Raw genomic sequence first — 12,448 nt, forward strand, 5'->3', positions numbered from 1 at the left:
TTCCTGCCATGACTCACTAAGGCTCTCACACACAAGGAATTCCCTTTCTCTAACCACGAGTCACCTTTTCAGTCTCCCTGAATATATTAATTCAGACATCCAAGATGTACAAAAGAGCTCTTGGCAGTATTTGTTTCTCCTGTGTGCCAGTGTCCAAGGCCAGGCTGGTCCAAGGCAGGTCCCTGTGTGCTTACACACAGCCAGGTAGCCTGAACAGCTAATTCATCATCTTAGAGAGCACAATAGCAGCAATAGTGGGACTTCCAGAACACAAAATTGAACTGTTCAAAACTTTACTCAACTAAATATTTGTAGGCTTCTCTGAGCACCAGAAAGTGTAAATGGAAAGTGCAAGTCCCCTGCAGCACCACCAGATGGTGGATATTCTCAATGTAAATGCAGGGAAAATAAAGGTGAGTTGTATACACAAGTAGAGAAAAGTTACAGTTTCTGTTATTTGAGATACTTTTGGGAAACCTTATATTTAATCTGGAAGGTAAAAGGGTTCATACTCTAGTTAATGGGGCATGTTGTTTGGTCTATGTTTTCAGTTTCTCTGTTATACAGGTATAACATGGAAAATGGGAGCCTTGATTTTTCTTAAAATAAGCCCAAAACTTACATGGGCATGACTAGTTTAGTTTAATTATAAACTTAAATCTTAAAACAGTTAAATTAGAATTCATTTACTCTAATAAATTAAAGTATTTAAGGTTTTCTTACTATAAAAATTATAGGCTTCAAAACTGATTATGGTGTATCTAAACCAACACTTTATAATATAAATGCATCCTGAGTATTCCAGGTGGAAACATCACCATGTCCTGTTATTTCTCAGTCTGCTGTTGCTTTCCAAGCTTGAGCATCACTACAGAGACAGAGGTGTTTCAATTCACTGAATTATTGCCTTCCATCTTCTACAGGTTTAAGCCAGAGTGTTTTCCTAGGGGGAAAATGGCAAATTCTTGAAAATTCCAGGCAAATTATAGCCCTACCCTGGGAAGATTTCATCTTTGACTGCATTATGAATGGAATATTCAGGTGAGATAGAAATTAATGGAAGCAACAGTGTTACGCCCTGGAATACAAATACAGACATCTCCCAGGACGTGATTATGGATTTTTTTTCCTCTCAGGTTGTTCAGCAATTAGTGAGGAAAACTTGGTTTAGAAGGGACAGGACAATGTATGTGGAGCCCAAGGGAGCCCCAGCCCGGGCCCCTCAGGGGTGTGAGGGTCGGGCCCCACATCACTTCAGTGACTCCCCAAAACCACCTTGGGTTTGCCTTTTTTCTTGTTTGTTTTTTTTGTTTTGTTTTGTTTTGTTTTCCATTACAGGCAAGACAACCACTGAGATGCTTGACTACAAAAAGTCAACAAACAGACAAAAAAAATTGAAAATAAAAGCAGTAGGGAAAGAGAACCTGCTTTCCTCAGAGCTCCTGGGCTGGGTGAGGGTGACGGGCCGGGGGCAGCGAGGCCGAGCTCGGGGGCGCGGGGGGCAAAGGGGATGAGGGGGGAGAAAAAGGGATGGAGGGGACGAAGAGATGAGGGAGGTGAAAGGGGTGTTATGGATGAAGGAGGCGAAGGGGATTCAGGGGTGCTGGGGGTTAAGGGGATGAAGTGGGAGAAGGGGATGAAGAGGAGGATGTTGGGGATGAAGGGGGTTTGAGGGGCACGGAGAGGGGTTCAGGGGGATGAAGGAGGTTTGGGGGGCACGGAGAGGGTTCAGGAGCCACGGAGGGGGCTCACGGGGCACGGAGGGGTTCGGGGGCCGGAGGGCCGTGGCGGGTGACACCGTCCCGGACGCTGCGGCCGCTCCGCGAGGCCGTGAGGGGCTGTCCGGGGGCGACCGTGAGGGGCTGTCCCGGGTCCCGTGAGGGGCTGCAGGAGGGGCTGTCCCGGGTCCCGTGAGGGGCTGCAGGAGGGGCTGGGCTGTCCGGGGGGACCGTGAGGGGCTGCAGGAGGGGCTGTCCGGGGGGACCGTGAGGGGCTGCAGGAGGGGCTGTCCGGGGGGACCGTGAGGGGCTGCAGGAGGGGCTGTCCCGGGTCCCGTGAGGGGCTGCAGGAGGGGCTGGGCTGTCCGGGGGGACCGTGAGGGGCTGTCTGAGGGGCTGGGCTGTCCGGGGGGACCGTGCGGGGCTGCAGGAGGGGCTGTCCCGGGTCCCGTGAGGGGCTGTCTGAGGGGCTGGGCTGTCCCGGGTCCCGTGAGGGGCTGTCTGAGGGGCTGGGCTGTCCGGGGGGACCGTGAGGGGCTGTCTGAGGGGCTGGGCTGTCCGGGGGGACCGTGAGGGGCTGCAGGAGGGGCTGGGCTGTCCGGGGGGACCGTGAGGGGCTGCAGGAGGGGCTGGGCTGTCCGGGGGGACCGTGAGGGGCTGTCTGAGGGGCTGGGCTGTCCGGGGGGACCGTGAGGGGCTGTCTGAGGGGCTGCCGGGGGTCCCCCGGCCGGGCCTGCCCGCGGCCTCCCCCGACGTCACTTCCGAGGCTGCAGACAAAATGGCGCGCGGACGGAGCCGGCGCTGAGGCCGCGCCCGACGGGGCCGCAGGTGAGGGCGGGGCGGGGCGGGGCGGGCGGCACCGGGACCGGCACCGGCACCGGCACCGGCACCGGGACCAGCATCGGCACCCGCCGCGATGGGCCGGGCCGGGCCGGGCCGGGCCGGGGGCGGGCGGGCGGGCAGCGCCGGGGGAGCCTCCTGCCCGCCCCGGGGCCCGCGGGAGGCGGCGGCGGCCGCAGGTGCGCGAGCGGTGCCCGGCAGGACAGCCCGGGCAGGGACACGGGGCCGCGGGATGGGCGGAGAGGCCGCTGTCCATGCCCTGGGCGGCTTTTTCAGTGTTTTTACCCTGCAAACGCTGCCCCGGAGGTGCCGCTCCACGCGATGCCGGGGAGCTGTGCTACTCCACACAGTTCTAACACTCCTCTCTCCCAAAGTTCCGGCCCTTCGCAGCCCCCGAGGCTCACGCAGGGGCAAGTTCTGCCAAACCCAGTGAGCAGAGCTTGGAGAAATGAACTCCAGCATTGGTTTCCTCACTGGAAAGTTCCTTCCGTTAATTCTCCGAAATCGGAGAATAATTCATGATGGTGCAGTGGTACCCTGGGGAAAAGCGCTTGGGGCGAAGGATGTTCACGTGAGACGTGTGGGGCAGCCCTGGGGTGGATCCACAAGCACATTTTTTATCTGCAGCCAGAGCAGCATGTGCAGATCGCTGATAACCATCGCAGGGCGGGTAGCTGGAGTCTCAGGGAAGTTTCCAGTGGTTTCAAATTCATATGAAGCTGCAGAATTTCCATTTTGAAGCAGTAAAGAAAACTTTTATGTTGTTGAAGAAGGCAGGGGAGGTGGCGTGGCTGCACCTGCTAAATTTCTGGCAAAAGTGGTATTTTCCTGATGCTACAGCTGCAATGAGACGTCATTGTCCAGCTCATGGGAAGAGCTCGGGCCCTTCTGGTGCTGCCCCCGCTGCTGGGCCAGTCTGTGCTCTGCACTTTGGGCACCTTGTTGGGATGCAAAGGCTTTTTCACCATATTCAGACATACTGAGTAGACGAAGGTAACTGGAAATGTACAGCAGTGTGCTGTGTAATTACTGTGTTGTTTTCTGACACTTGCCAGGTTGCAGTAAAAACGATGGGCATGCCAAGGCTGCTTTCCTTGGTGTGGACACCGGGATCTGCAGCTGTTCCAGCTGTGGAAAAGCCTGGTGGTGAATCAGTGAGAGCACTGGCACTTCTCAGACAGAGACCTGCATCGCTGATGGGCAGGGGAGTGACTTTTAGGAAACAAAAGAACTCTTGGGCTTGCACAGGCAGCAGTGAGAACCACGTAGAAATACCTATTGGTTTTCAAGCGTGGAGCAACCAGGATTTTCTGGGACTGAAATGCCTCAGCAGGCCATGGCACAGATCAGAAAAATAAATTTTACTTACAGTGAAGCCCTGGTTATGTTAAATAAAAGGCAAATTATCACTTTGAATAGAATATCTTAGGTAGAACTGCCATGCTAAGCGTGGTGCTTGGAGATTCCTGAGTTGGGGTCTGTTTAGTGTAGTTGCAGCCTTCCTTCTGGAGCAGCCTGGAAGGTGGGGGAGGATGTTGGAATACTTCTCCTCATTTGTATAACCCTTTTCTTTTCTTTTTTTCTATTGAATATTTGCTTGAAGGGAATAAAGTCGAAAGTCATTTTCTGTAAAAGCTGACACAGCCCTGCAAGTCCATCCTGCAGCTCAGGGATGTCCCCAGTTCCTGTTACACACAAAAGCCTTGACACTGGAGGGGAAACAAGTGATCATCGTGTATAAACAGAGATCTCAGTATTGCTGCTCACTGGGCGTGTGCCAGTCGAAATCAGAAGGTGGGAGAGATTTGGAGATGGCCAGGAATGTATTCCTGCCTTGCCATACCTTTAATTGAAAGCACTGCAATATATTTGCTGTTGTATTTGCCCTTTCTGTGCTAACAAGTCCAGTCCTGATGATTAACGATTCCCCCTCAATGAAATAATTTATCAATGTGGTTTTTCTCCAGTTGTATTCTTAGCTGAGAAGTATTTCCCTGCCTCTGTATAAACTGTGTGTGTAGGCAAAACTGGGAGGCTGAGCCCTGTGTTGTAAAAAGAAATTACTGAAATGGGCTTTTTCACACAGCAGTACATCAGCAATGTGCTTGTCTGAGAAAATTTTCATTTAGATTGTGCTTTATTTGCGAGTAGAATTAAAGTGCACTTACATCTGAAGATTGGAATGGTGTTCCTGTGTGTTTGCACTCGTTAGAGCCTTGTTACTCTCTGCTGACTTCTCTTGATGAGTTGCCGTTTAATTAATGAACTCTGGGGTTGGGTTGTGTTGGTGATTTCTTGGCTTGTTTTCTCGGTTACCTGCATAAACCTTTCTAAGTTATAACAGTTTATTTGCTCACGTGGCAGCAAGCAAAGGTTTTTATTCTCCTGCACAATAGGTAATAGATTTCAGTGCTCAGAAAAACATCGTTTGCCCATTTGTTTCCCTGTTCTTATTCAGGCAGCCTTGAGGAACTGGCAATGTCTTTGCAATGAAGTGCTTGTATGGAGAAGCTACAGAGATGCACTATCAAATACATATTTTAATCTTAATATGAACCTGATTTTTTAATTGGTAGACTTTGTTTCACCTAATAGGTGGGAAATGTGTGTCTGTAAGTCTTGCACTGCAGGAATGTAAATGCCCAGTGTTTCCAGAACACCCACGTGCTGCAGCAGAAAGGGAAGCCAAGCAGGGAGCAGAGTCCCAGCCTGAGCCCTGGGCACGGAACGAGGCTGTGCAGACCTGCGAGTTGTTCCTGCCTCTCCAATGAACGTGGCTTTGCTGGAGCAGTGACATAATGCATGGCCCATTTTCAGCTTTCAGAACAGGACTGGTACTCTCTTGCCTGGCTTTTCCTTTCTCTGAACTGGAAGCAGCATCCTCTTTCAAAGTGCTTTTTGATTCTGGGGTTTAAAAAAACCAACCAACCAAACAACAAAAACACGTAGAGAAATTATAAATATGGCTTATAAAATCAAAAGATTTTAGATATTTAGTAAAACCTAGAAGTACTGGTTTAGTTTGAGAGAGAGAATCTGCAGTGCTGGTTTTGTATAAAATTACTTGCTTTTGTTTACAAACTTTATTCCCAGCAAGTTACATGTTTTTCTTAGGTGTAGATTCAGAAATAGGGTCAAAATACTTTTTGTTTCAAGCATTTTGTTTTAGTGTGACCACAGGGTTTCCTTAAATATAAAAGCCTTGTAAATTCTTATCTGAATAAATAAATGTGTTGCCTAAACCTGAGCCTTTCTGAATGCACTTTTCTGAAACACTGAGGTTAGAGGATGCAGGAGATCTTGTCCTTTGTGCCTCAGATGCTTTGCTGTCTGCAGTAGGTGTGCAGTGTTTGAGCTCTCAGGGGGTGCAGCAGGAGGTGGTGCTTTCAGACCAGTGTGACTGGGCAAGGCTCCTGGGAATTCATTTTTCAAATTTGGGTTGCTGGTTGCTGTGCTTCGATTTTGGCAATCCCACATTGGAATGATGCTTGGCACAGGGTGGTGGCACACAGCATTAGGAATTCTTTCAGTGTAAAGATGGGAGGGATTGTGGGAAATTTATTTGGAGTATAGTTTGCTAGAATGTATTTTAAATGTTATTACTGAATGCAGAGTACTTAGTCAAAAAATTCAGTTAATCATTGTTACAGTAAATAAAGACAGAGGAGCAGCAGCAGTACTTGAATGAAGTGCTTTAAGTGAGGAGGAATCAGTTAACTTGCAAAGAAGGGGGTTATCAATTGATTGGAAACTCTGTGTGCCAGTGGGTGGGAAGGAAAGGGATTCCAGCCTGACTGGCAGGAAAGCTTCTCTCAGTGCCTTAAAAATAGAAAGGGAGAGTGGTTGTACAAAAACCTTAAGAAATGGAATTGTTCTGATTAGTTTCATTCTCAAGTCCTGAGTTTCCAAATTTGATGCCTACTTCATCTGGAGTTTTTGTTGGAAACCTTTTGAAATCTCAGGCTTGTATTAAACGAGAAGGTAAAATGCATTAGTGTAATAAAATACCTTAATAAAGTGCTTGATTTTAAGGAATATTTTCCTGTTTCTAACATGAGAGAGTGGAGGCTCAATACCTGCATTTTCTTAATTTGAAAAGCACAAAAGGCCTTTCATGATGCTTTGACAGAAAATTCCAAAGAGATCTGACTCCTGAAGTTGTTAAAAGTGCTCGATCTTGAGCAAACTCTCTCACGTTATAAAACCAGTGGAACGATCCTACCCTGGCACATTTCTGTGACATTGTCATTGAAAGTGGGAGCAGGTAGTGCCAGGTACCCATCCTGAGATGATTCAGACACACTGGAGCTACAGTAACAAAACTGGGGCTTGGAGCAGATTTTTTTCTAAAGAAATGTACTCTTTTTTGACTGGTAATTTGGGAAGAGGAGCTGCAGGTCTGTCTGTACTTCCAGTCCAGTGTAAATTTGTAGGTAGGTGCATGTTACAATTGTCTGTTTTACTTTTTAGGGCTCATGTAATCAAAGGAGTTTCTTTGTTGGCTGTATCTTTTCAGAACACAACGGGAATTCAAAATGAATCAGGTGAGTATGAATGGAAGACTTTATCAAAATCCTGAGAACAGTTAATTATTAATAAGCATCCACTAGTAGGGAGATGTTCTTTAAAATCTTCAGTCTTACTAAATTTCCTAATCATACTTTCTACAACGTGTGTGTTTCTGAGATTTATTTTATTTCATGGATTCCAGTTTTTTTGTGTGAATTCCCTTTAGCAGTGTGGAAGTTACTACTCCTGGCACCTCTTAAACACCTCTCCAGAAAAATCTATTTCCTTCTCAAGCTGGAGGTGGGAGTTCAGCTCCTTATAAAAGTGGCTTGAAAATGGAAGGTTTCCATTTCTAAAAACCTGGTTTTTAATCACTTTCCAATTTCAAATGCACAGTAAACAATCTACCACAGGAACTGACTGATGGGAAGTGTCACACTTTTCAGAAATCTGAAGTGTTTCTACTGGAGACAGGTGGAAAGACTGGGAAGCCACAGTTCCTGGTGGTGCAGTGCTTTGCTGTCTGGATTCACAGCTGTCCTGGCTGAGGGTGGTGCTTTAATCAGTGCCAAGTGTACAGCATTTTATTCTGCATTTGTTTGTCCAAGTAGGAATTGTACCTCAGTTTGTCTGTCACACACAAATGTGTTACTTAAAGATACAGAAAAAGGACGTGTTGCCTTCACTTTTCCTCCCAAGTCCTTTCTCTGGCTGATCTTCCCAAGCCTCTTTGGCGTGGGAATGTGACTGCAGGAATGAGACTTTTGCTTTGCTAAAAAAGTCAGCCATGGACAGAAGGTTTATGAGTCAGAAGAGCCCAGTGCACAGTCGTGTGAAATGCTTTTTATACTTTTTATTGATGCCTGTAGTCAATGTGTGCTTTTATTGCCCTTTCTACCCTTACTGGATCAGCAGCAGCTCTGAATACATTTAGCACTTTGCTGAAATTGTAGAAGTGGATTCTTAAGTAATTACAGTGTGAAATGGGTTGGTGGAATGTTTCCTGTTGCTTTTTTCCTCTGATTTAAAATAAAAAGTCTTCGACATGTGTGTTCATATTAAAATTGTTGAAAAGTAAAGTCTTTGTCAGTCTTGAAATGTGTCCTAAGAATACATGTCTATCTTGTATCTGCAGACAAGTATAAATTATGTCTATAACAGAAGTGATGTTTGCTTTAGCACACCTTGAAGCATTAGGAGCCTGTTTGGGGTAGCAGCATTAACTATTGCTGCAATTGCTGTTGAGGCTTGACAGTTTTTCACCTGTAGGATTTGTTTTGGAGGCTGAGTGCCACAAAGGAGCAGCCTGTTGCTCTGTCAGCTTGAGGAATTATCCTGCTTTATTAGTGATTCTCATAAGCTTTGGATTCTGCTGAAACTCTGAAAGCTGCAGATGCTCATCTGTAATTGTTACCATTGACTGTTTCCTTCCCATTCGTGTGACCGTGTCCCCTGGTGTCCTGTCTGGCACTGTGTTCCCCCACCCCTGCTCTGTTTCTAGAATTAAGTAAGATTTTAGTTGCTGTGTCACAAGTCCTCATCTTTCCCATGGGACTGCTGGTGGTGTTTGTGCAGTGCTGGGGTGGGACTTCTGCTGTTTCTGCCTCTCACATTCAGTGTCCAAAGCTCGTATGGCTGTTTGTTGTTTTATGACCATTCCTATTAAGTGTTTATTTAGCATCAACCCTGTGGTGTTTTTTCTTGCAGTGCCCTTGTCATTTCACTCACTGTTGACAAGTTGTAGTGCCAGGTCTGTATGAGAAATGTTTTTGCCTGATGCCAAACATCTTTCGAGTGTTCTGTTCTCACACTTCTTTCCTTCTGCTTGTCTCTGCTTTTGGTGTGACTTCAGTGACCCTGACACTAATTGGGCTGGTGTTAATTTGGTTTGTGGAAAACCTGCCAGTTTTGTGGTTTATCTTGTAGAAAAATAGTGAAGGAAAACCTTTTCATAAATACTTTGTTATGTTGTGAGGAGAAGAAGGACAAAGATAAAAAAGCAGCTGTTGCTGGAATTAGTATTTTGGGGTTTCTTGGAAGATTGCTGTCTCAGGACAGGCAGTGTGCATCCTCTGTTTGAAAAGGAGCCCTCCTTTAATATGTAAACTGATTAATCAGAATACACCAAATAATTAATTTTAACCCCCCCCAAATGTGAGGTTTGCCTGGGAGCAGTTGCTGCACCTCAGGATGCAGCGAGGCAGAGGAGCAGTTTGGATGCTCCCTGGAAAACAGCGTGTGCTGAGGCACTGGGAACAAATAACACCTGCACTAGGACTGAAACTCCCACCCCCTGCTCCTCCTGGAGTTTTCAATGGTTGTTTCAGATACTTGTGATACGTTTAATTTGGAAGCACACAAAGTGAAATTGTGGCAAAGAGGGGTAGCCAGGCAGGGTGCCAGGACAAGGAGAGGCCTCTCTGCTCTCCCCTTGCCTTCCCTGTGCTCCCTGACACAATGCCCTTTCCTCAGCTCCCTCTTTAACCTCTCTGCCACCCTGCTCTCCTCTCTCCATCCTTTCCTTCAGTCCTGTTTCCACCCGAGCCCGCACTCCCTGAATGGCTCCCAGTCCTCGCGCTGTTCACGGGGTTTGTCTTCTTGGCTCTAATCTCTGACCATCTGTAAACATCTCGTTGCAGCTGCCTTTTCTACTCTGCTTCAGTACTGGTTTTAACATTATGGACTAATTTGTGGTTGGTCCATAGGTACAATTGTGTTGAGGGGGGTGAGGAAGGTTGTTCACTGTGCTGAAGGGACCTGTCAGAGCGACTGGAGTCGGGATTCGATGGTTTCTGTTAAGGCACCTCCTCAGCCCTCAGATGGTTCTTTGGCCTTGTTTTAAAGTCACTTCATACTGGATAATTTGAATGCTAGAAATGTAATTTTTCTGATAAACTTCAGATAAAGAAGCTTAAAAGTTAAATAAGCTTCAGGGGCTTTTGTATTGAAAATTTCAGTCTTGGAGAGAATGAAAAATGCCCTATTAAGGCTTTCAGTTAACTGCAAAAGTTGGCTGTAGGACACACACAAGTGCACTACCCTTATCAAGAGGTGAACTTTGTAAACAGAAAAATAAATGTAAATGTGATTGTTAAGTGTTGGTACAAAAGCAATTGAAATACAGTATTTCTTTTGGTAAGACAGATGGTTCTTGGGGACAAGTTGTGATCTGGAAAATGTTTCAAGTAGCTACTTCTAAATTGCATGGATTTGGCTGAACTAAATTGTTTATTTTACTGTTTTGAATTTGGTTACTTGTTACCATTCCTTTGAGGTGTGACATGGAGTGTTGGGTATAAGGCCATATCCAGATTTTTAGTGCTGTGAAATCCATGAATGTGACAAGTATTGGATGGGTCTGAGTACTGTGTACTCTGAATGTCCTGCTGGCCTTTGATTTAGGTAGGTAGATGCACAGGAAAGTTCTGATTATATATTACTCCATACAAAGACACTTCTTAAATGGTAGGAGTCAGGGGTATTTATTGCTACAAGGAGTCATGACTATTAAGGAACATGCCAGGAAAATCAAAGATATAACACAGGGCTGTACTCTTCTGTCTGAATCTGTTGAGTCTGCTTTAAGTTTTGATAGGTTAAAGTTTATTTTCAGGCTTGAGATTTTTAACTATTCTTGTGGCAGTTGAGATTTGTAACTGCTCATCTAAAAACCCAAACTGAAAACAAAACCCCCCAAAGAAACCAAACCCCAAAGTGAAACCCGACAACCCCCCCTGCCCCATTTTTAGCTTGAAACTGGAAGTGCCTTGTTCTGAGAGCTCAGACAGGCACCCCCATCTGTGCCTGGATATCATTTGTTAGAAACCACGGGCAAACCCAGGCTTGGTTCTCCCCTGCTGCAATCCTGGGGAATGTACTGGAGAGGTGTTTTGGTTTCTTTGATATGCTGAGAAGAGCATGTTGCTTTTTCATCTCGGACACAGCTTCTTGCATATCAGTTCAAGGCTAACAGATGTCTGAAAATCAGGCTTCTTTCATCAGTATTTTTCCTTTTGGGTTGTTGGAAGAGCAAAATAAAGCTTTGCTCTGCTTTGAATAGACTTCAGCTATTAGAACTCGTGAATAAGTATTTCTCCCTCTCCCCAGTTTCTTCACTCTCTTGGCTGGGAAGGGATTTCTGACCTTCTCCTCCTTCCATGGTTTCCACTTTGGGGGTCTGTCTTTCCTCTCTGGGAGCTCTCTTTGCAGCTGTTAGGGCTCACTAAGGCAGCACCAGAAGCTCTCGCTCCAGTTTGATCATTTTTCTCATTGTGGCAGAAGATTTGTTCTTATAACTTAACTCATTTTTTGAGATGAAGTGAATCATTGCCATAGCAGCACCCTCACAAAGAGTGGGTGCAGAGCAGCAAAGGCTGAGCAGATTTCTCTCTTGCTTTAGATACAAACCCCTGATATTTGACAGCATGTTGAGATGCATTTTAAGATATGTTTCCAGTGGCCGTTCAGCACATTTCGTAAGTGTGCCCTGGACAGTGCCCTGGGCATTACTCAGTGTATGAACTGTGTGTGGCTGTAGGTAAAAGCAAGAATCCTTTGCAGCAGGTCCATTGTTTTTCTCTGTTAATGGGGGCTGGGTTTGCCTTGCAGACCCCAGCAGAGCCCCCCGTGGCTGTGGAGACCCTGGAGGATGTCCCTGAGCACGTGCTCCGGGGCCTGCCCGAGGACGTCCGGCTCTTCCCCTCCGCCGTGGACAAGACTCGGCTGGGTGAGTGCTGGGCTGGGAGCAGGAGGGATTAACCAGCTCCCAGCAAGCAGAGGTGCTGGCAGAGGTGCCTCCTGTGCTGGGCACAGGGCATGGCAGTGCATTTGTCTCAAGTGGTTTCAGTTGGGAAGAGTGGACAGCTCACCAGGATGAGAAATACGAGCTGTGAGTAGATTTGCTTGAAATAACTTAGGTTGGTTTTGACTCCTGATATGTGTCTCTTCAGGTGTCTGGGCAACAAAATCAATTTTAAAAGGCAAGAAGTTTGGACCATTTGTTGGTGACAAGAAAAAAAGATCTCAAGTCAAGAGCAATGTATACATGTGGGAGGTAAGAAATGGCTTGTAAGTGGAAAAAGGTGTCTGCCACTGGGTCAATATTTTGTATTTAGCCTTTACTTTTTCCAGAGATTTTACGAATAGACTTGATGCAAGGTAATTGCCATCATTGCTGACAGTTGTTTATAGACACTTGGGTCAAGCACCCATTCAGAGGTAGAAAGCTTTAAACTATTGCCATTGCTTGGAATTGGTGGATCACTTTTTTATATGCTGTGTGTGGATCACACCTCCCATGAAGAGTCTGTTGCTGGTGGAGCTTTGCTTGCTTGGCTTGAACCCTGGGTGCTCTCCCCTCTGCAGCTGAGAGCTGTCAGCTG

At 46.6% G+C, this 12,448-nt stretch overlaps 1 protein-coding gene across 1 annotated transcript in view; it reads left to right on the forward strand.

Annotated features, from left to right (window-relative positions):
* Positions 1 to 2,488: 2,488 nt before the first annotated feature.
* The window catches only part of PRDM2 (PR/SET domain 2), a 34,502-nt gene continuing 24,542 nt past the window's right edge, over positions 2,489 to 12,448 (forward strand). Inside the window, exons 1-4 of the mRNA XM_071575514.1 lie at positions 2,489 to 2,546; positions 7,029 to 7,102; positions 11,676 to 11,793; positions 12,017 to 12,120. Coding sequence (XP_071431615.1) covers positions 7,094 to 7,102; positions 11,676 to 11,793; positions 12,017 to 12,120 — 231 coding nt within the window. The 5' untranslated portion in view covers positions 2,489 to 2,546; positions 7,029 to 7,093. The remainder of the gene's footprint in view (positions 2,547 to 7,028; positions 7,103 to 11,675; positions 11,794 to 12,016; positions 12,121 to 12,448) is intronic.

The sequence above is a fragment of the Pithys albifrons genome, chromosome 22, assembly GCF_047495875.1.
Source record: "Pithys albifrons albifrons isolate INPA30051 chromosome 22, PitAlb_v1, whole genome shotgun sequence".
In the NCBI taxonomy this organism is placed as follows: domain Eukaryota; kingdom Metazoa; phylum Chordata; class Aves; order Passeriformes; family Thamnophilidae; genus Pithys; species Pithys albifrons.